Source organism: Oncorhynchus masou, chromosome 29 (assembly GCF_036934945.1).
Source record: "Oncorhynchus masou masou isolate Uvic2021 chromosome 29, UVic_Omas_1.1, whole genome shotgun sequence".
Lineage (NCBI taxonomy): Eukaryota > Metazoa > Chordata > Actinopteri > Salmoniformes > Salmonidae > Oncorhynchus > Oncorhynchus masou.
The window spans coordinates 88,008,828-88,032,540 of record NC_088240.1 but is presented as its reverse complement, the minus strand read 5'-3'; the positions used below and the strand labels follow the sequence as shown (position 1 = coordinate 88,032,540).

Sequence of the window (23,713 nt, the reverse complement as noted above, 5' to 3'; positions counted from 1 at the left end):
AGATGGAAGTACATGCATGCAATGCATCCATACAAAGCAAACTTGGGCCAGGTGATGTAAATCTCAAAGGCAGTTCCGGCGCTCTACAGAGTCAGGGAAATAACAGTCCTGGGGATATTTTGTCTCAGGACCAACAGCAAAAAGTAGAGTAGGTTCAAATGTAATTGTATTCAACATTCTAGCTTGTAAGGAAACTTTCCACGTTTTCCCAGTGCTTTATTTCAGAATGTATACCAGAAAGCTGGCATCAGTCAGATTTATTAGGCAAAATGCTGCTGTGAATTCAGGATACAAAATTGGGTTATGTAAGTAACAATTTTGGAGAAAGTGCAGTAGGGAATGTGGGCCTTGCATGATAGAATCACTAAGGTCTATAGCCAGCCATTTCCTGATAACGAACCATAGTCGCAAGTAACACAATGTAAGGAAACATTGTTCCAAAAAGGCCTATTTGTGTAGTGATGTTGAGGTAGGTGAAACAATACACCATACACAGTGACACTGAAAACCAGCTCAACATGCTTGCATTCCTTGGCTTCAGTTCAATAGTTGTTGAAAAGTGATGGTGATGCGTGTCGTCACAGTAGTACTGTAGGCAGTTAGGTCCCTAGCTAGCTCTTGCTCTCCTTCAACAATAGTGGCAATTGGATAATTTAGCTGGTAGCTATAACTAACACTAGCTATAATACATTGCCTGGGATAGCTAATATTCGCTAACCAAACTGGAACTCTGGCACACTATTAATCGTGGTTTAGCTTGGTAGCGAACCTACCAGTTTAAACCTGTGTGAAGCTAGCCATAATAGGGATTAGCCACAATAGGGGAATTTGCAGTTTGCCTTCAAAATAAAAGTCTTCCATTGAAAGTGATTCAAACAGAAATAGTTGAATCATGCCATATTCGGACTAAATAATGCTAAACAAGGTCTGAATGTTATTGTAATTTAACAAAAGACTATGTTAATTTGACACAAATCTGTTGAAATCTCACTCTGGATGTATTAGACTTCAGAATTGCATTGGGGGCATACTTATACGCACTGTACAGCCTAACCTATGGATGTTGCACACATGAAATTGGGTATCAGCCTAATCAGTGACACTCACAGAACACAACTATGCAGAGTTTACACAAATATTAGCATCTTAGCTCTTATTAAGCATTAAGCATTCAGCCTATTAAAAGAACTGAACATTGTTACAGGCTTTGGTTTATCCATTTGTTTTGAGGTTGGACTTTAGCACGTGCGTCTCCTTAGCACGTAGGGTGCACCGATTGAATAACGAGGTGACATCAGTAGATGTTACACCTGTGCTGGTTTCCATCTCGTTAGTGGGAAGGTGTTTCACTTGTGCTGGCCCAGGTGATATTTAAGAGCTGCTGGCCCAGCGCTCCAGTTGTTTTGATAAGGGTTATAAAATTGGGGGAATAATTTGGAAAGTTGCATAAACACACAGGCTAATAAAATAAAAAAGCCATGTACTTTAAGTTGGAAGCATTTGTGGAAAACCCTACATGGGAGAAGCTAGATAAATGTATAAAGACTAATCTCCTCATCATTTCAAATCATTGTGGAATTCCGAGAGCAGTGGCCGAGGAGTTAATGAGTACTGCTTCGGTGTAGGAGATCCTTCCGGAGAGGGAGAGAGGGGGGAGAGGGAGAGAGAGAGGGGGGGGGAGAGAGAGGGGGGGAGAGGGAGAGAGGGGGGGGAGAGGGAGAGAGGGGGGGGAGAAGAGAGAGGGGGGGAAGAGGAGAGAGAGAAGGGAGAGGAGAGAGGAGAGAGAGGGGGGGGAGGAGGGGGGGGGGGAAGAGGAGAGAGAGGGGGGGGGAGAGGGAGAGAGGGGGGGGGGGAGAGAGAGGGGGGGTAGAGTACATCCCATAGATGTACAACTAAGAGAGTTAGAACTAAAGGTGAAGTTGGAGCAACAACAATTAGAGCTTGAACAGCAGAGACTGGAGATAGAGCACCGGGAGAGACGGGATGGGCGTGCAGGCAGACTACCACAAGGAGAGGAGAGTGAGCATGCCATTAGATTAAGAGAGCGATCTGGAAGCACTCCAAATCCCGTCAGGCCATCCTGCACCCTCAGCAGAGTTTGACCTTGGTCAGAACAGCTGACTTGTGCCACCTTTCAAGCAGTTAAAGATGTGCCTTCTCAAAAGGGTTACTACCTACATGAGCACAAGCAAAGTTTGAAATGTGTTCTCATGCTTTGAGTCTCTAGTGACTTGTCAAGGAGTGAAATGTACCTTCAAACAAAGAACCAAGTAGTTATTCCTACACAAAAAAGCAATCCAGAGAAGTCACCTCCTACTGCAAGATTTCACTCTTTTCTACAGTGCCCAAAGATAAAGATGGGCAGAAAACAGGTTTTTCGTATCCGCCATTGAAGGTTGTGCAATGTAACAGCAACATTTAGACTTAGGGTTGCCACCCGTTCGATAAAATACAGAACGGTTCCATATTTCACTGAAAGAATAAACGTTGTTTTCGAAATGACAGATCATTAATATGGACAAATCCATGAACTAAGGCCCGTATTTATTTTACTTCTCCAATACTGTTTTTGCATTATTTAAACCAAATTGAACATGTTTCATTATTTCAGACTAAAATGATTATGTATTACATTAAGTTAAAATAAGTTTTCATTGTTCATTCAGTATTGTTGTAATTGTCATTATTACAATTATATATATATTAAAAAAAAAATTAAATGGCTCGGATTTGTTGGTCCTCCAATAATCGGTATCGAAAAAAATCATAATCGGGTGACCTCTACTCACGATGGTTGTATGGCAGACCATCTTGGGGTCAACAAGACATATGACCCTATTTTGCATAACTTCTTCTGACCTGGTCTGAAACAGGAATACGTTACACATTATACTTACATTTGGCTCCTTTCACGCCAGGTTCAAAGTCCCGCAATAAGTGTCACTATGCATTTCCAATACGTAACATAGGTTGAAAGATTGTGCAAAATTAGCCACAGTTTTATAATCCCACAATAAGGGTTAAGACACTAATACTTGAGTTCTGTGAGTGTCACAGAGTAGACTGATAACCTATTTCATGGGTGCAACATCCATACATTAGGCTGTACAGTACATATACAGTAGGTTTGCCCCCCATGCTATTCTAAACTCGAATACATCCACAGTACAATTAACATATTTTTACTTTGCTCAAATTGTCTTTTGTTGAACTTATATAACATTCCGACCTTATTTAGCATTATCCAAATATGGCACGATTCAGTTATTTGTATACATTTGCATCACTTTCAATGGGGGACATTTATTTTGAAGGCGAACAGCAAATTCCACTATTGTGGCTAGCTTCACGCAGATCCAGTTTAGCTAGCTAGCTAGTAAATTGCGTTTCCAGCTAGTTTACCATAGGCATAGCTAGCTACCATATGGCTAAGCTAGCTAGATGGGTACAGTGCGCTAATTAGCCAACGTTAGATAAGCTTGTTTACTGATTTACACGAACACCTATGACCTCGAGTACGCACTTAGAGTTTAGTTTAACGTTACATCTCACAAATCCCATCATTTAGCTAGTTAGTTATCCACCATTACATCAGTGTGGCCCTGCCTGCACATTCTGCTGTTGAGAACGTGCTAGCAATTTCACTAGCTTGCTAGCTAATGTTAGCTACCTTCGTTTTGACAAGACGGATCACTTACCTGGTCTCGGATTTTGAGAACCACCATCTTGCTATAGTTTTACTTGTTCTCATGCAGAAGTATAAAATGATGTTGTTCGTTATCTGAATGTTTGGCCCAACACTCCAGCTTCTTAGTTGCCAATTACTATGAGGCCTATGTTTTTCAACCTGATAGACTTGAAGGGAAAAACTCCATAACATTACCGCCACCGTGTGTGACCTCCCTAAAAGACGCAATTTCATTGGCCAAAGAACGACTTGGAACAGAGTAAGAAGGTTTGTGGTTGGTCACACGATGCTCAGTTGTCGCTTAACACCAGCAGACCACTGATACAGCGAACAGTCCTAGAATAACCCGCAAATGACAGGTGGAATTAAATTAGTTGGATTGGGATTAGTAAAACCGTGTTTACATTGGCAGTTTGAAGTGACTCAAATCCTATTTCATATCCGATTTGAATCTGTTCCCTTCCCTGCAGTTTGAACGACTAAAAAGCACATGGAATCGGATATTTCAAGTGGTTTGATGTCAGATACAAATCTGATTCCTGGCCATGTGATTTGTGTCGAATGTAATCGGATGTATTTAACCTCAAGTGGTTTTTAGACTTGGAATATATTGGTGCTTCCAAACTACTCTGTTGACAGTTTGAAAATAACATGTGGGGTAGCTGGTTTGATAAATGTTTACAAACAAATGAGTGAATGTGCTAAAAAGCTAACCAACTAGCTAGTTGACTGCTGTGGCTAGCCATAATTACTCGCTTTGAAAGGCTTTAAGTGTTCTTACCCTATGATTTTGAACATTCGAAGTAAATGGAAAACGTCTATGGCAGGTATTGTTGTCACCTTAGCTCGCTACATAACTTCTGAGTGATAGGGAGCACAAGCACTACCACCAATCAGCCTACACCACTGCACACACCCGTCGAAACTATAACAACTAGCGTAGCCATGTCAGCACATGAGGGTACCAAAAAGATTGCAGTTTTGCAATTCCTGTAACTGTGCAATGTTGGACGCAGTAATTGCCGAAAACACTGCTAAATTACTGCAGTAAAAAAGCCGGTGTTATTTTGGACGCAGTATTTGCGGCAGTTAAACTAATCTTTTTTGAGGGTATTAGTGGCAGGCTTTTGGTAGCCGCGAAGAATATACTCCTACCTCTTACTGCTTCTAGGACCGTTTTAAATTCAGACAGTATTTTATCACCAATCATGTTTTAGCCTTCTGGTATTACTTTCATCCAAATACTGCACAATTCAAATGACACCCCCCCCCCCCCCATTTTGTGCAATATTTTGACCAGTCACCTCAAAAGCAGTGTACTACATGAGCTGGAGTGTCATTTGAGACATCATAATTGATCAATAAAATGAAATTAAATGGGGCGTTCATCGAAAAACAAAATTACATTTAGCCACTAGATGTCGATAAAGTTAAAGATTTACTCCCAGAACTAACAGTAATTGGTGTGAAGCAGGGGTTCTCAAAGTGGGGTCTGCGGAGGTACTGCAGGTAACCCCCAGGTAAAGCAAGTCTTTAAAAAATATGTTATTATTTATTTTTTATTAACATTTCTATCAACAACAACGAATTTAGGCCATGCAACCAGTTGAATAAGTATAGACGGTGTAATAAAATACAATACAATGTAATATTTTGAATCTAAAATGTCTGTTTTTAACCCTGGGCAACATGGGCTTGGGAGACTCACAGGTATATTGATACCCACAGTGCTCCACCAATTATACATTTTTCTATGTAACACTTCTTGTATTCCCCACAAATTATTATAATTTGTTTATAAAAACACACTGTCATTTAAAGCTAGAATCCTTAATTAATACATACAAACATGTATCCAGTGATTCTTGAAGAATGTAACTTATAAATGCCTCAGGAGCTTAGTTCAACTGTAGTACCCCATCATAACCTAAAATGTAACCTTGTTTTACTCCAATGTTTGTAAACAATAGAAATGTAAACAGTGTTTAGCCTCAAAACATGGTTTAAACTATCATTTTGATATCATGGATGGTAAGTCCTTGCATCCATAGCTCAAGTCTATGAATTTGAGATTGGTTAAATTTCTCCAGGCCCGTCCCTCAGCTTTTTACCAAAACAGAGGCGTGAGGAATTGCAGGAAATTAGCTTGAAACCTGCAGAATTTTCTCTCCGTGCCAAGAGGTGGACTTTTAAAATGTTCCTTCCCAGAGCCCCAGACTTGGTTCGTCCGGCCATGCACTGCCGAAGTCAAAGTAAAATGCCTTGTTTGCTATACAAATCAAATCAAATGTTATTTGTCACATGCTTGGTAAACAACTAGTGCAGACTAACAGTGAAATGCTTGTTTACGGCCGTTCCCAACAACGCAAAGAGAAAACAGATAAATAGGAAATTTATAACATGGCAATGAGTAGCGATAACTTGACTATATGTACGGGATACCAGTATGGAGTCCAGGTGCAGGGGTACAAGGTTAGGTAAATATGTACATATACAGTTGAAGTCGGAAGTTCACATACACTTGGAGTCATTGGAGTCATTAAAACTTGTTTTTCAACCACTCCACAAATGTCTTGTTAACAAACTATAGTTTTGGCAAGTCGGTTAGGACATCAACTTTGTGCATGACACAAGTAATTTTTCCAACAATTTGTTACAGAAGATTATTTCACGTATAATTCACTGTATCACAATTCTAGTGGGTCAGAAGTTTACATACACTAAGTTGAATGTGCCTTTAAACAGCATGGAAAATTCCATAAAATTATGTCATGGCTTTAGAAGCTTCTGATTGACATCATTTGAGTCAATTGGATTGGAGGTGAACCTGTGAATGTATTTCAAGGCCTACCTTCAAACTCAGTGCCTCTGCTTGACATCATGGGAAAATCAAAAGAAATCAGCCAAGATGCCAGAAAATAAATTGTAGACTTCCACAAATCTGGTTCATCCTTGGGAGCAATTTCCAAACGCCTGAAGGTATCACATTCATCTGTATAAACAATGGTACGCAAGTATAAACACCATGGGACGACACAGCCATCATATCGCTCAGGAAGGAGACGCATTCTGTCTCCTAGAGATGAACGTACTATGGTGCGAAAAGTGCAAATTAAACCAAAAACAACAGCAAATGACCTTGTGAAGATGCTGGAGGAAACGGGTACAAAAGTATCTATATCCACTGTAAAACGAGTCCTATATCAACATAACCTGAAAGGCCGCTCAGCAAGGAAGTAGCCACTGCTCCAAAACCGCCATAAAAAAGTCAGACTATGTTTGCAACTGCACATGGGGACAAAGATTTTAACTTTTTGGAGAAATGTCCTCTGGTCTGATGAAACAAAAATAGAATTGTTTGGCCATAATGACCATTGTTATATTTGAAGGAAAAAGGGGGAGGCTTGCAAGCAGAAGAACGCCATCCCAACCATGAAGCGGTTGTACAAAACCACAGTTTCATCAGCTATGTGGATGGCTGGTCTCAGACCATCCCGCAGGTGAAGAAGCCGGATGTGGAGGTCCCGGGCTGGCGTGGTTACACCGTGGTCTGCTGTTGTGATGCCGGTTGGTCTTACTGCCAAATTCTCTAAAACGACGTTGGAGGTGGCTTATGGTAGAGAAATGTAATATCAATGATCTGGCAACAGCTCAAGTGGACATTCCTGCAGTCAGCATGCCAATTACACGCTCCCTCAAAACTTGAGACATCTGTGACATTTTGTTTGTGAAAAAAAGCTAATTTTAGAATGGCCTTTTATTGTCCCCAGCCCACAAGGTGCACCTGTGTAATGATCATGCTGTTTAGTCAGCTTCTTGATATAACACATCTGTCAGGTGGACGGATTATCTTGGCAAAGAAGAAATGCTCACTAACAGGGATGTAAACAAACTTGTGCCCACATTTTTCAGTATACTTTCTCTGCCTTTGCATATTGAAAATGTAAATGACTGTAAGAGGGATGTGTCTAAAAGGAAGAACCCATAGAAGTGGAATCCATTGATTCTATTTCTATGTAAGAACCACTAAGGCAATGCAGAGAGAAGCCACGAGTGTCCTCAGTAATGTTGTTTGATAATGTTAGGAGGCAACATGTCTGTGTCCTCGGTAAATGTGGTTTGGTAATGTTTTGAGGAACATGTCTGAGTGTCCTCAGTAATGTTGTTTGATAATGTTTTGAGGAACATGTCTGAGTGTCCTCAGTAATGTTGTTTGATAATGTTTTGAGGAACATGTCTGAGTGTCCTCAGTAATGTTGTTTGATAATGTTTTGAGGAACATGTCTGAGTGTCCTCAGTAATGTTGTTTGATAATGTTTTGAGGAACATGTCTGAGTGTCCTCAGTAATGTTGTTTGATAATGTTTTGAGGAACATGTCTGAGTGTCCTCAGTAATGTTGTTTGATAATGTTTTGAGGAACATGTCTGAGTGTCCTTAGTAATGTTGTTTGATAATGTTTTGAGGAACATGTCTGAGTGTCCTCAGTAATGTTGTTTGATAATGTTTTGAGGCAACATGTCTGAGTGTCCTCAGTAATGTTGTTTGATAATGTTTTGAGGCAACATGTCTGAGTGTCCTCAGTAATGTTGTTTGATAATGTTTTGAGGCAACATGTCTGAGTGTCCTCAGTAATGTTGTTTGATAATGTTTTGAGGCAACATGTCTGAGTGTCCTCAATAATGTTATTTGCTCTGAAAGTGTTCTCAGTAATGGTGTTAAATCACGTTAAAGGGATATTTAAATATTTTGGCAACGAGACCCTGAGAGTGTCCTCAGCGATGGTGTTTGTTAATGTTTACTCTGACAGTGTCCTCAGTGATGGTTTGTTAATGTTTACTCTGAGAGTGTCCTCGGGGATGTTGTTTGTTATTGTTTACTCTGAGAGTGTCCTCAGTGATGGTTTGTTAATGTTTACTCTGAGAGTGTCCTCAGTGATGGTGTTTGTTAATGTTTACTCTGAGAGCGTCCTCAGTGATGGTGTTTGTTAATGTTTACTCTGAGAGTGTCCTCAGTGATGGTGTTTGTTAATGTTTACTCTGAGAGTGTCCTCAGTGATGGTTTGTTAATGTTTGCTCTGAGAGTGTCCTCAGTGATGTTGTTTAATAATGTTTACTCTGAGAGCACACATCCCATCAGTCATCATGCACCTCTGGCTTCAAGACATTGAATTACATTTTCATTCAGAGAAAGAGAAGGAGAGAGACGAGAGAGGGAGAGAGACAGAGAGAGAGAAAGAGACACTAACACACCATAGAATCTCACATACACTCACACACACACAGAGCGAGAGAAAGAGAGAGAGAAAGATAAAGAAAGAAAGAAAGTTTTCTCTCATACATGATGCTATTTTCTTGTTTTTATCAATAGTACATTTGCTGTAATTTCTTGTTAATTTCCCACGCTAGACTCAGGGGGAAACAGTAGATCTGTTTAAACACGCCCCCATCACCCATCAGTAACACAACTGCTCACTTGCTCACTGTCACATCTAAGTGAACAATTGGCTGTCCCGTCCAACCCTGAGACTGATCCCAGAGGAAGACACCATGCTGCACAGCAGGGCTGCATAACAAGCTCATAGACAAGTTCCCTTCTCACTGATAACATAGCAAGTGTAGACTTACAATACATTGAAATAAATACCGTCTACCATCTAACATCTGTTGTAGATTAAATAACCCCTTTTATTAAGCTCCATCTCAAAGACAATATTGTTTGGTATGTAAGTGCCATACCCAACAACGGTCCAACATACACAACCTTAAACATATAGTAGTACTGTAATGCTTAGCTCGGGGCAAGAAGGAAGTTGACTTACTTCAGAGAGAGGTCATGACATCAAAACTGATGTCAATGTCTCGTTTACTCTGTCAATTTAAAGCATGTCCACAGCTATTTGTATATTCGAGGATATAGCCCACATGTGTTTCTTTTTATGTGGCTTGACCCACTTGCTTTTCGCCTCCCAAATCCTATTGTAAACATAAGGGGATTTAGGTTTTAGCGATAGTGAGTGTAGCCCCCTAAAATCCCCTCAAAATCCCCATAAAACCCCCTGACTCAATGAACACAAATACATTCACTGAATGATCTGCTGTATAGTCTTGATTAATTACATTTCTCCACTTGAAATTAATGCCACTTGATTAAATATGTTTTGCATGTTGATCAATGTAATAGACAAGCACAATATATTTTGTTTGTAAATTCGTGCATTCAAAAACATTAGTAATTTTCAAAGGCCAAAAGAATAGCCAATTCAAAACATGACTATAGGGACAGACAAGCCTTGGATGAGTACAGTACAGTGTCTTTGCCACAGGAGTAGATCATATAATGAATTCATTGCAGATACCATGAAACCCTATGTTATGTTTGCAAACGAATGGAGATTTGCCTAGTAGTAAACCTATTACATATCTAAATATTTTGATGTTTATTCGCTCTGACAAACACATTCAGTATGTCAACTGTCAGATTATCAAAATCCCCAAAAAGCAGTCTAAAAGCCTGAAATAAACAGCATTTTACAGATTATCCTCCCAAGCTTTGACTGGGATATTCATGGGATCTGAATGTGGTGTACTGTAGTGACCATGCTTTCCCAATATGGAATGTGGTGTACTGTAGTGACCATGCTTTCCCAATATGGAATGGGGTGTACTGTATTTACCATGCTTTCCCAATATGGAATGTGGTGTACTGTAGTGACCATGCTTTCCCAATATGGAATGTAGTGTAGTGTATTTACCATGCTTTCCCAATATGGAATGGGGTGTACTGTATTTACCATGCTTTCCCAATATGGAATGTGGTGTACTGTATTGACCATGCTTTCCCAATATGGAATGGGGTGTACTGTATTTACCATGCTTTCCCAATATGGAATGGGGTGTACTGTATTTACCATGCTTTCCCAATATGGAATGTGGTGTACTGTATTTACCATGCTTTCCCAATATGGAATGTGGTGTACTGTATTTACCATGCTTTCCCAATATGGAATGTAGTGTAGTGTATTTACCATGCTTTCCCAATATGGAATGGGGTGTACTGTATTTACCATGCTTTCCCAATATGGAATGTGGTGTACTGTATGGACCATGCTTTCCCAATATGGAATGTGGTGTACTGTAGTGACCATGCTTTCCCAATATGGAATGGGGTGTACTGTATTTACCATGCTTTCCCAATATGGAATGTAGTGTAGTGTATTTACCATGCTATCCCAATATGGAATGGGGTGTACTGTATTGACCATGCTTTCCCAATATGGAATGGGGTGTCCACATACTGTACATTGACATAGAATACTGAATACTGAATACAAATTGACTTGAGGGTTAGGTCAATTCCTCCAAAAATGACTTCACAATTGTGTTAGGTAGTTGGGTAAATGTATAATGTAGTTGGGTCAAAGTCATGGGATCTTGGTGCACATATACAATATTCAGTTGATTCTCAAATCTGTAGTCTGATCTAATCCTGTCAAATATGACATTTCAGCGTGTTGTGGAGTCCAACGTAGATTTCTCGGTGTCAGAAAGTGTTCATGGCTGTCCATCCTGTCAGGCTTGGATGCCATTTACATTCCAAATGTTGACATTTCAGGAGGCACACATCACTTTATGATGAATCTGAGATGGAAAAATCCCTCATCCCTTTTATTCAAAGCAAATGGAAAATGTAAACGGCATTCCAAGTAACGTGGCAGATTGGAAGATAAAGAGCTTTGCTATCAGAGCCTGAAATAACAAGTAACTTGAATACAGTAATTCTCAAGTAATTTACCCTGAATTAGAGATCACCATCCTCCACCAAGACTGCTTCTGTATACACACTTCTTCCTAATAATGCTCTTCATTTAACTGGTGAGGTCTCCGTCTGCAGTACGTTCACAAACTATGACCTATTTTGCTTTGCTGACCCAAAAATACAGAAGGCTGTTTTAAAAATCTAAGAGTTGCTATAAGGATGAATACATTTACATAATTTAGCAGAAGCTCTTATGCAAATAAATTTACAGTAGTGAGTGCATGGGACTCAAACCCACAACCCTGGGGTTGCAAACACCATGCTCTACCAATTGACCCACACGGGACCTCATACAACGCATTATATTAAATCTACTTGAATTATTCAACCCTGCCTCTCTCATGTGTTCTACAATTGCAGTAGCTTCAGTAATGAACTTTCAATTGTTTTTTAAGAAGTCCCATCCATCTCGTCTAGAGACCTTTGAAGGGTGTAAACAACGCAATGGTAGTCACTTTGCGATTGGCTGGGATAAGCGTGTGCGTACCCGGTGGGCGGAGCTAAAGGGTGTGTGAAAGAAATGACCACAAATGTCCAATTTCTGCAGTTTGATGACGTTTGTTGTAGCTATGACATTATTATCGCGTGGCTAATGTTCGGCGAATATATTCCGATTTGATTTATAGTCCATCCGCGTTTGGCAAGGAAACTCGCACGGCACGATCCATTGACAGCTCAGTGTTGGCAATTTATCATCTTTATCTTCTTTGAACTTTTCCACTTTCTCTAGCTAAATTAGGTTATTAATATATGTAGCAAACATCTCTTTCTTTTCGCTTAATAATGCAGGTATGCATTTAACTGGCTATATCGTTTTGTTGCATGCATGAAAATGCATCTTACTGAGTAATCGACCATGTTTTGGTTTGATTGTCAGCTAGCTAACATGATACGTGTTATTTAGCTAGCCGAGCAGAAGCAGGGATTTGACTGCGTACCCTGTCCTGTCAGCTAGCTAGCTAGCTGTCTTTCTAGTGCGCTTGGCATTCCATAGTACACATTGGGAATAAATAGCACCAACATGTATGCAAGAGAGGAAAAAGCCCCAGAGAAGGTACAGTCACGTTAGGTAACTGAACGCCGCTACTACAGCATAGCTAGTTAGGGGTTGTAGACAAAGTTATGTCACTACTAGTCTAGTGCATGTTAAGTATGCCACATCAGTGTACAGAATTAGGATGCCTTGTGAGTGACAGTTCAATTGTAGTGCTGTTATTATTGTTCATAGAATAGGGTTGACTGACAGACTCCCTAGTCTGATTTGTAAGAGGTCTGAATGAGGTACAGAAAGAAGCATGTTTCAACCTTGGACAATGATACTTCTTTATGATATTTCTTTCTGTGGACTCCATGAGTTGCATTCATTCACACTTTCGTAAACATACAGTATCTACCATTTAGGCTACATAACAAGACCGAGGAATATCATCATATGAGACATTGATGGCAGACATTCTCCTCCTCGTAGTGTGAAGCCACCTCCAGAAGGAGCCAAATCAAACCCTTCCAAGAGGCACCGGGAACGCCTGAATGCGGAGTTGGACAGGCTGGCCAGTCTGCTTCCTTACCCCCAGGATGTCATCTCCAAGCTGGACAAACTGACCATCCTCAGGCTTTGTGTCAGCTACCTGCGTGCCAAGAGCTTTTTCAATGGTAAGGCATGATCATAACACACCCTATTGTCCATATTTAGGGTTGGATTATGTTAAGATATTATCGCTATGGATCTGACTAGTGTCAGATTTATTTTAATTTTTAAAACTTTATTTAACCTGGCAAGTCAGTTAAGAACAAATTCTTATTTACGATGACGGCCTGGAAACAGTGGATTAACTGCCTTTTTCTGGGGCAGAACGACAAATTTTTACCTTGTCAGCTCAGGGATTCGATCTAGCAACTGGCCCAACGCTCTAACCACTAGGCTACCTGCTGCCCTGATCAACTATATCAGTCACTATCAACTACTGTGGTGTCTGGGAGGCAGTGGCAAGATCTCTCGCTCTCTCTCGCTTGTCGCTCTCTCTCTCAAGAAAGGGAGGACTCTCTGAAATAACAGGATGCCATCAGGGTGTGTGAAATCCTGTGGAAAGTAACATATAAATGTGTAATCTTGTGATCTGTCTTAGCGGAAGTGTGCAAACAATAGATAGTTTTCTAGCATTAACCACATATATTATTAAAGGGTTCTGCGGGATCTGCCAAGGGAAACCTGTGACCACGTCCTCCCCCTTGCAAGACATTATGTTTGCATCTCAAATGGCACCCTATTCGGGTCAAAAGTAGTGGACTATATAGGGAAAAAGGTGCTGTTTGGGATGCAGACTAGGCTGTTTGGACTCTAAGAAAGTAGGGCTGTGACGATACCCGTATTGCAGTATTTTTTTCATGGCAAAAATGAAAACTCGAAGTAAACTCTTTGGTCCTTTTAAAACCTGCTGTATGTAAAGTATTGTGGCTATAGCTTGGAAAAAAATACATGTGACTCTGGATGACAACATAATGATGTTTGTTTCCAACATTAAGGCTTTGTTTTGTTTCCTTGCCATGATACTAACGAATATTGCAATTCTGGTATCGTCCCGGTCCGAGTATCCATCCTCGGGACCCGCATTCAGCTGTTTGGACCTCCACTCGGCTGTTTGGACCCCCACTCGGCTGTTTGGACCCCCACTCGGCTGTTTGGACCCCCACTCGGCTGTTTGGACCCCCACTCGGCTGTTTGGACCCGCACTCGGCTGTTTGGACCCCCACTCGGCTGTTTGGACCCCCACTCGGCTGTTTGGACCGCACTCGGCTGTTTGGACCCCCACTCGGCTGTTTGCACTCCGGCTGTTTGGACCCGCACCCGGCTGTTTGGACCCCCACCTGTTTGGACCCCCAGACTAGTTTGCCACTGAAAAACATCCCCACAGCATGTTTGGCCCCCACCGGCTTTTTCACCCCAGGGATGGTGCCAGGTTTCCTCCAGACGTGACGTTTGGATTCAGCCCAGCTGATTTGGAATCTTGGTTTCATCAGACCAGAGATATCACATTTCATAATTATTCAGACCTTTGTGCTTTGTTGAAGCAACTTTGGCAGCCACGGGATAGTTTCTTGACACTACAAGATTAAACTATTTATTTGGGGAGTTTCAATTCATTTTAATATTTGTAGCTCTGTTTTTTATTAAATGCCTGCTGTCACAGCTATTTTCAAGTCTTTCAAGAGATGTTTCTTCATTTCACCTGTCACATTATTGGCAGTGCCACTCAAGGACATTATGAAGCCACCTGCGTTGTCTTGAACAGTGTGCTTAGGGTCGTTGTTTGTTGGAAATGGCCCAGTCAGGAGGTCCTGAGCACTCTGGAGCAGGTTTGTTGACATGAACCTGTTTTATATTGAAAGTCAATAGAGTTTCAGGGACGTGCAACTATAGCCTTCCTTCACAGGAAAAACATTAGTGCAACACATTCAGCAGAAAATAGCTTCATTTTCATCAGATGGCAGCAGAAATGCCACCAAGTACAGTGCCTTGCGAAAGTATTCGGCCCCCTTGAACTTTGCGACCTTTTGCCACATTTCAGGCTTCAAACATAAAGATATAAAACTGTATTTTTTTGTGAAGAATCAACAACAAGTGGGACACAATCATGAAGTGGAACGACATTTATTGGATATTTCAAACTTTTTAACAGACCAGAGAATCTTGAAAAATGGTCTGAAATTATTAGGTGCTGTATACGTTAATATTTGGTAGCCACGGGATGGTTTTTCTATGCGAATACAGATTAAACTATTTATTTGAAGTGTTTCAATACATTTTAATATTTGTAGCAAATTTTTTATTAAATGCCTTGCAAAATGTGTGCAGCTCAGGAGATTAAGCAGATTGTGTTCAGTTTTCAGTTTTTGTCACAAATTCTCAAATTATAAAGGTCACTGGAGTTCCCCAGAACAGTTGAGCCAGTCACATTAACATGGATATGTTTAGTTTTTGAACCATTCCATTGTAGATTTTGCTTTACAGTTGAGCCAGTCACATTATTGTACATTATTTGGATCATTGTCTTGTTGGAAGACAGATTCCGTCCCAGAACAGTCTTTTGAGCCAGTCACATTATTTTACATTATGAAGTCACTGTAGTTCCCCAGAACATCTTGAGCCAGTCACATTATTTACATTATGAGCTCACCGTAGTTCCCCAGAACAGTTGAGCCAGTCACATTATTGTACATTATGAAGCCAGAGTAGTTCCCAGAACAGTTTTGAGCCAGTCACTTTAATTGTACATTTATGGATATCTTTCCCCAGAAATGCCAGCATTATTGTACATTATGAAGCTCACGTAGTTCCCCAGAACAGTTGAGCCAGTCACATTATTGTACATTATGAAGCTCACCTCAGTGTAGATTCCCCAGAACAGTTGAGCCAGTCACATTATTGCTACATTATGAAGCTCACCTTGTTGAGCAGAACAGTTAGAGCCAGTCACATTCTTGTAGATTTGCAGTCTGATACTCCTTCCATTTCAATATTAGCTTGAGCACAGTCACATTATTGTACATTATGAAGCTCATCCAAAGTTCCCTTCAGAACAGTTGAGACCTGCCTGGTGTGTTCCTTGTTCTTCATGATGCTCACTGCGTTTTAAGGACAGTTGAGACTATCACAGTGCAGGTGCACAACAGGAGAAAACGGGACAGGTGAGTCCAGCTGTGTGTTGACATGAACCTTTTTATATTGAAAGTCAATAGAGTGATCAGGGACGTGCAACTATAGAGTTTCCTTCACAGGAAAAACATTAGTGTAACACATTCAGCAGAAAATTTTTCATTTTCATCAAATGGCAGCAGAAATGCCACCAAGTACATGAGCTTACAATGAAAAAGCAAGGTTTTTTGAAAACTATGCATAGCCATCATATTTCTAATATTTATCATATAAAGAATGTAGCAAGCTAAATTTCCTCAAAGTTCGCAAAGTTCAAGGGGGTTTGAATAATCTTTTAAAGGTGGCAAATGAGCTTACAAAGAAAAAAAGAACAGTAGCTACACATCAGTCAGCCATCATCTGCTGATAGAATGATGGATATAGTAGCTACACATCAGTCTAAAGCTCATGTTTTGCTGATAGAATGATGGAGAACAGTAGGACACATCAGTCAGAGTGCTGTCTGCTGATAGAATGATGGAGAACAGTAGCTACACATCAGTCAGAGCGCTGTCTGCTGATAGAATGATGGAGAACAGTAGCTACACATCAGTCAGAGCGCTGTCTGCTGATAGAATGCCCATTCCTGAATTCTCATCTGAGTGGAGAAGTGCAACTGAAGCACGAAATTAGTCTAATGCAGAGCAGAAATTACAATAAGATCCATTTTACATCTGCATTTACAGAACGCGGGAAGATCTTTCGAAAGAGTTTTCAAAATTCTGTGTAAACGTGACCCTGAAGTTTAACTTGCTACTTAATCTAAGTGGCTGAATTAATAAGGTGAATTTTTCATCATATTGTTTGAGCTTTCTGCCATGTTTGAGAAGTACAAGTCCTTTGAATGAGTTATCTGTACAGCTGGCACTGCTATCTTTTCATTTCCTTGCGTTTTTTTTCTCCTCCGTTCTCAGCCGTCTTCTCCTACCCCCTATTCTCCGAGCAGAGCAGGCAGGTCCGTTGCCCTAGCGACTCCAGACTCCACACAGACACAGCATGTAACTTACACATGCTGCTCCAGAGCCTGTACTGTTCTTCCTTCAGACAAGCATGTGTCAAAACTTTGTTAATTTGCACAATGTCTCTCGTTCACAATCACTTGGAAATGTCAAATCTTCGGTAGCACCTACCTATGTATGTGTAACTTTGTGAGATGGATTGCCTGTCTTTGCAATTCGTTTATTTTCATTTGTGCTCATTAGAATATTTAGCTTGCAGCCTCCATTGAAATTTGTGTGCTAATTTAGTTGGCATTCTGTTAATGGATGCCTGTTTGTTATTTTAGCACCTCCTTGTGGACTAATAAGCCTGTAGTACTGTTTATCTCTGTATGCAAGAAGGACTGTATGACGATATGAACAGACTATATTAGAACAGACTTGTTGAACTCTTGACTCCACAGACTTCTGAGGAGGGTTATAAAACAGTGGTCTCCTGCATCCCAAATGGCACTCTATTCCCTGTTCAGTGCACTACGTTTGCCAAGGGCATGGGCTCTGGTCAAAAGTAGTTCACTATAGGGAATAGGATGCCATGTGGGGTGCAGAGTGTTTGATAGTCTGTAGTATGAGACAACAACTAAACTTTGACTTGTTTAGATGAGTGAGAAGTGTTGACTTGGCTCTGATAAGGGGATGAGTGTAGGTTGATGTGAACCAGAGGTGGAGGGGGATTATTTTGGCCATCGTATGAGAATACAATCAAGATTGTGGACAGGTCGTCATTGTCAATAAGAATACATTCTTAAATGACTTACCTGTACGAATAAAGGGGGGAAATAATTGTGGTTGCAGACTTCCTGAGTTATTCTATTGCGGGGATGAGCAAGTCCTCGGGGGCCTGGTTGGTGTCACACGTTTACTCCAGCCTAAGCTAACACACCTGACTCCAATAATCAACTAATCATGATCATCAGTTTAAAATGGAATTAGTTTAATCAGCTGTGTTTGCTAGACGGGGAGAAAGTGTGACACCACTCTGGCCCCTGAGGACTTTGAGTTCCCTATCCACGTTCTACTGGCACAACTCTCCTACTGTAGCTCGGCTATAGGGCCCGACCAGCACAGCTAGGGTCTGTTCTCTTAATCACACTGAAACATAAGGCATCACACTGCACCATCTATCTGAAGATGATTTGCCGTTGCCTAGCCTATATGGCTACCACAGTACACACAAATAGAATAACATTTTTGGTTGATTTAAAATGCCCATCAAATTCTCTTCCACAGGAACAACTAGTACCATTAGCGGTGTGCACATTAGGTCTATCTCACATTATTGTGAATGGGTCTCTGTCTGTAGTGATGCACTGTAACTGGTTCCTCTGCAGTCCTTCAGTGTGTGATGGAAATCCTCTATGGGACAGCAACCTGAATCTTGATTTTATTGTATTGTGTTGCAGTGACCCTACAATCCACAGCCTCTCAGCGCCCAGAGAGTAATGTTCTGAAGAAGAAAGAACTTCACCTTCCAGAGGGAGAGCTCTTACTGCAGGTTAGTGGGGTCTATTCAGTAGCCTGATACTACAGGTTAGTGGGGTCTATTCAGTAGCCTGTTACTACAGGTTAGTGGGGTCTATTCAGTAGCCTGATACTACAGGTTAGTGGGGTCTATTCAGTAGCCACCCTGTCTGTTACTACAGGTTAGTGGGGTCTATTCAGTAGCCTGTTACTACAGGTTAGTGGGGTCTATTCAGTAGCCTGTTACTACAGGTTAGTGGGGTCTATTCAGTAGCCTGTTACTACAGGTTAGTGGGGTCTATTCAGTAGCCTGTTACTACAGGTTAGTGGGGTCTATTCAGTAGCCTGTTACTACAGGTTAGTGGGGTCTATTCAGTAGCCTGTTACTACAGGTTAGTGGGGTCTATTCAGTAGCCTGTTACTACAGGTTAGTGGGGTCTATTCAGTAGCCTGATACTACAGGTTAGTGGGGTCTATTCAGTAGCCTGTTACTACAGGTTAGTGGGGTCTATTCAGTAGCCTGTTACTACAGGTTAGTGGGGTCTATTCAGTAGCCTGTTACTACAGGTTAGTGGGGTCTATTCAGTAGCCTGTTACTACAGGTTAGTGGGGTCTATTCAGTAGCCTGTTACTACAGGTTAGTGGGGTCTATTCAGTAGCCTGTTACTACAGGTTAGTGGGGTCTATTCAGTAGCCTGTTACTACAGGTTAGTGGGGTCTATTCAGTAGCCTGTTACTACAGGTTAGTGGGGTCTATTCAGTAGCCTGTTACTACAGGTTAGTGGGGTCTATTCAGTAGCCTGTTACTACAGGTTAGTGGGGTCTATTCAGTAGCCTGTTACTACAGGTTAGTGGGGTCTATTCAGTAGCCTGTTACTACAGGTTAGTGGGGTCTATTCAGTAGCCTGTTACTACAGGTTAGTGGGGTCTATTCAGTAGCCTGTTACTACAGGTTAGTGGGGTCTATTCAGTAGCCTGTTACTACAGGTTAGTGGGGTCTATTCAGTAGCCTGTTACTACAGGTTAGTGGGGTCTATTCAGTAGCCTGTTACTACAGGTTAGTGGGGTCTATTCAGTAGCCTGTTACTACAGGTTAGTGGGGTCTATTCAGTAGCCTGTTACTACAGGTTAGTGGGGTCTATTCAGTAGCCTGTTACTACAGGTTAGTGGGGTCTATTCAGTAGCCACCCTGTCTGTTACTACAGGTTAGTGGGGTCTATTCAGTAGCCTGTTACTACAGGTTAGTGGGGTCTATTCAGTAGCCTGTTACTACAGGTTAGTGGGGTCTATTCAGTAGCCTGTTACTACAGGTTAGTGGGGTCTATTCAGTAGCCTGTTACTACAGGTTAGTGGGGTCTATTCAGTAGCCTGTTACTACAGGTTAGTGGGGTCTATTCAGTAGCCTGTTACTACAGGTTAGTGGGGTCTATTCAGTAGCCTGTTACTACAGGTTAGTGGGGTCTATTCAGTAGCCTGTTACTACAGGTTAGTGGGGTCTATTCAGTAGCCTGTTACTACAGGTTAGTGGGGTCTATTCAGTAACCTGTTACTACAGGTTAGTGGGGTCTATTGAGTAGCCACCCTGTCTGTTACTACAGGTTAGTGGGGTCTATTCAGTAGCCTGTTACTACAGGTTAGTGGGGTCTATTCAGTAGCCTGTTACTACAGGTTAGTGGGGTCTATTCAGTAGCCTGTTACTACAGGTTAGTGGGGTCTATTCAGTATTCAGTGGGGCCTGTTACTACAGGTTAGTGGGGTCTATTCAGTAGCCTGTTACTACAGGTTAGTGGGGTCTATTCAGTAGCCTGTTACTACAGGTTAGTGGGGTCTATTCAGTAACCTGTTACTACTACAGGTTAGTGGGGTCTATTCAGTAGCCTGTTACCCTGTCTGTTACTACAGGTTAGTGGGGTCTATTCAGTAACCTGTTACTACAGGTTAGTGGGGTCTATTCAGTAACCTGTTACTACAGGTTAGTGTTACTACAGGGTCTATTCAGTAACCTGTTACTACAGGTTAGTGGGGTCTATTCAGTAGCCTGTTACTACAGGTTAGTGGGGTCTATTCAGTAGCCTGTTACTACAGGTTAGTGGGGTCTATTCAGTAGCCTGTTACTACAGGTTAGTGGGGTCTATTCAGTAGCCTGTTACTACAGGTTAGTGGGGTCTATTCAGTAACCTGTTACTACAGGTTAGTGGGGTCTATTCAGTAGCCTGTTACTACAGGTTAGTGGGGTCTATTCAGTAACCTGTTACTACAGGTTAGTGGGGTCTATTCAGTATTCAGTAGCCTGTTACTACAGGTTAGTGGGGTCTATTCAGTAGCCTGTTTCAGTGGGGTAACCTGTTACTACAGGTTAGTGGGGTCTATTCAGTAGCCTGTTACTACAGGTTAGTGGGGTCTATTCAGTAACCTGTTACTACAGGTTAGTGGGGTCTATTCAGTAGCCTGTTACTACAGGTTAGTGGGGTCTATTCAGTAGCCTGTTACTACAGGTTAGTGGGGTCTATTCAGTAGCCTGTTACTACAGGTTAGTGGGGTCTATTCAGTAGCCTGTTACTACAGGTTAGTGGGGTCTATTCAGTAGCCTGTTACTACAGGTTAGTGGGGTCTATTCAGTAACCTGTTACCAGGTTAGTGGGGTTATTCAGTACAGGTTTAGGTTGGGGTCTATTCAGTAACCTGTTACTACAGGTTAGTGGGGTCTATTCAGTAGCCTGTTACCTCAGTAACCTGTTACTACAGGTTAGTAGCCTGGGGTCTATTCAGTAACCTGTTACTACAGGTTAGTGGGGTCTATTCAGTAACCTGTTACTACAGGTTAGTGGGGTCTATTCAGTAGCCTGTTACTACAGGTTAGTGGGGTCTATTCAGTAACCTGTTACTACAGGTTAGTGGGGTCTATTCAGTAGCCTGTTACTACAGGTTAGTGGGGTCTATTCAGTAGCCTGTTACTACAGGTTAGTGGGGTCTATTCAGTAACCTGTTACTACAGGTTAGTGGGGTCTATTCAGTAGTAACCTGTTACTACAGGTTAGTGGGGTCTATTCAGTAGCCTGTTACTACAGGTTAGTGGGGTCTATTCAGTAACCTAACCTGTTACTACAGGTTAGTGGGGTCTATTCAGTAACCTGTTACTACAGGTTAGTGGGGTCTATTCAGTAGCCTGTTACTACAGGTTAGTGGGGTCTATTCAGTAGCCAGGTTAGTGGGGTCTATTCAGTAGCCTGTTACTACAGGTTAGTGGGGTCTATTCAGTAGCTATTCAGTAGCCTGTTACTACAGGTTAGTGGGGTCTATTCAGTAGCCTGTTACTACAGGTTAGTGGGGTCTATTCAGTAGCCTGTTACTACAGGTTAGTGGGGTCTATTCAGTAACCTGTTACTACAGGTTAGTGGGGTCTATTCAGTAGCCTGTTACTACAGGTTAGTGGGGTCTATTCAGTAGCCTGTTACTACAGGTTAGTGGGGTCTATTCAGTAGCCTGTTACTACAGGTTAGTGGGGTCTATTCAGTAGCCTGTTACTACAGGTTAGTGGGGTCTATTCAGTAACCTGTTACTACAGGTTAGTGGGGTCTATTCAGTAGTTACTACAGGTTAGTGGGGTCTATTCAGTAGCCTGTTACTACAGGTTGGGTCTATTCAGTACTACAGGTTAGTGGGGTCTATTCAGTAGCCTGTTACTACAGGTTAGTGGGGTCTATTCAGTAGCCTGTTACTACAGGTTAGTGGGGTCTATTCAGTAGCCTGTTACTACAGGTTAGTGGGGTCTATTCAGTAGCCTGTTACTACAGGTTAGTGGGGTCTATTCAGTAGCCTGTTACTACAGGTTAGTGGGGTCTATTCAGTAGCCTGTTACTACAGGTTAGTGGGGTCTATTCTGTTACTACAGGTTAGTGGGGTCTATTCAGTAGCCTGTTACTACAGGTTAGTGGGGTCTATTCAGCCTGTTACTACAGGTTAGTGGGGTCTATTCAGTAGCCTGTTACTACAGGTTACAGGTTAGTGGGGTCTATTCAGGGTCTACAGGTTAGTGGGGTCTATTCAGTAGCCTGTTACTACAGGTTAGTGGGGTCTATTCAGTAGCCTGTTACTACCCTATTCAGTAGCCTGTTACTACAGGTTAGTGGGGTCTATTCAGTAGCCTGTTGTTACTACAGGTTAGTGGGGTCTATTCAGTAGCCTGTTACTACAGGTTAGTGGGGTCTATTCAGTACCCTGTTTCTACAGGTTAGTGGGGTCTATTCAGTAGTAGCCTGTTACTACAGGTTAGTGGGGTCTATTCAGTAGCCTGTTACTACAGGTTAGTGGGGTCTATTCAGTAGCCTGTTACTACAGGTTAGTGGGGTCTATTCAGTAGCAACCCCTGTTGCTACAGGTTAGTGGGGTCTATTCAGTACCCTGTCTGTTACTACAGGTTAGTGGGGTCTATTCAGTAGCCTGTTACTACAGGTTAGTGGGGTCTATTCAGTAGCCTGTTACTACAGGTTAGTGGGGTCTATTCAGTAGCCTGTTACTACAGGTTAGTGGGGTCTATTCAGTTGCTGTCTGTTACTACAGGTTAGTGGGGTCTATTCAGTAGCCTGTTACTACAGGTTAGTGGGGTCTATTCAGTAGCCTGTTACTACAGGTTAGTGGGGTCTATTCAGTAGCCTGTTACTACAGGTTAGTGGGGTCTATTCAGTAGCCTGTTACTACAGGTTAGTGGGGTCTATTCAGTAGCCTGTTACTACAGGTTAGTGGGGTCTATTCAGTAGCCTGTTACTACAGGTTAGTGGGGTCTATTCAGTAGCCTGTTACTACAGGTTAGTGGGGTCTATTCAGTAACCCTGTTACTACAGGTTAGTGGGGTCTATTCAGTAACCCTGTCCTGTTACTATTCACAGGTTAGTGGGGTCTATTCAGTAGCCTGTTACTACAGGTTAGTGGGGTCTATTCAGTAGGTTAGTGGGGTCTATTCAGTACCCTGTCTGTTACTACAGGTTAGTGGGGTCTATTCAGTAGCCTGTTACTACAGGTTAGTGGGGTCTATTCAGTAGCCTGTTACTACAGGTTAG

General features: G+C 41.7%; 2 protein-coding genes across 2 annotated transcripts in view; one reads left to right on the top strand and one right to left on the bottom strand.

The window, feature by feature from the left end:
• Nucleotides 1–3,938, bottom strand: part of ankrd28b (ankyrin repeat domain 28b) — a 40,397-nt gene extending 36,459 nt beyond the window's left edge. Inside the window, exon 1 of the mRNA XM_064946760.1 lies at nt 3,699–3,938. Within this exon, the coding sequence (XP_064802832.1) occupies nt 3,699–3,725 (27 nt within the window). The 5' untranslated portion in view covers nt 3,726–3,938. The remainder of the gene's footprint in view (nt 1–3,698) is intronic.
• An 8,086-nt stretch (nt 3,939–12,024) lies between these two features.
• Nucleotides 12,025–23,713, top strand: part of ahr1a (aryl hydrocarbon receptor 1a) — a 359,463-nt gene continuing 347,774 nt past the window's right edge. Inside the window, 3 exon segments of the mRNA XM_064945028.1 lie at nt 12,025–12,558; nt 12,973–13,157; nt 18,599–18,690. Of these exon segments, the coding sequence (XP_064801100.1) occupies nt 12,530–12,558; nt 12,973–13,157; nt 18,599–18,690 (306 nt within the window). The 5' untranslated portion in view covers nt 12,025–12,529.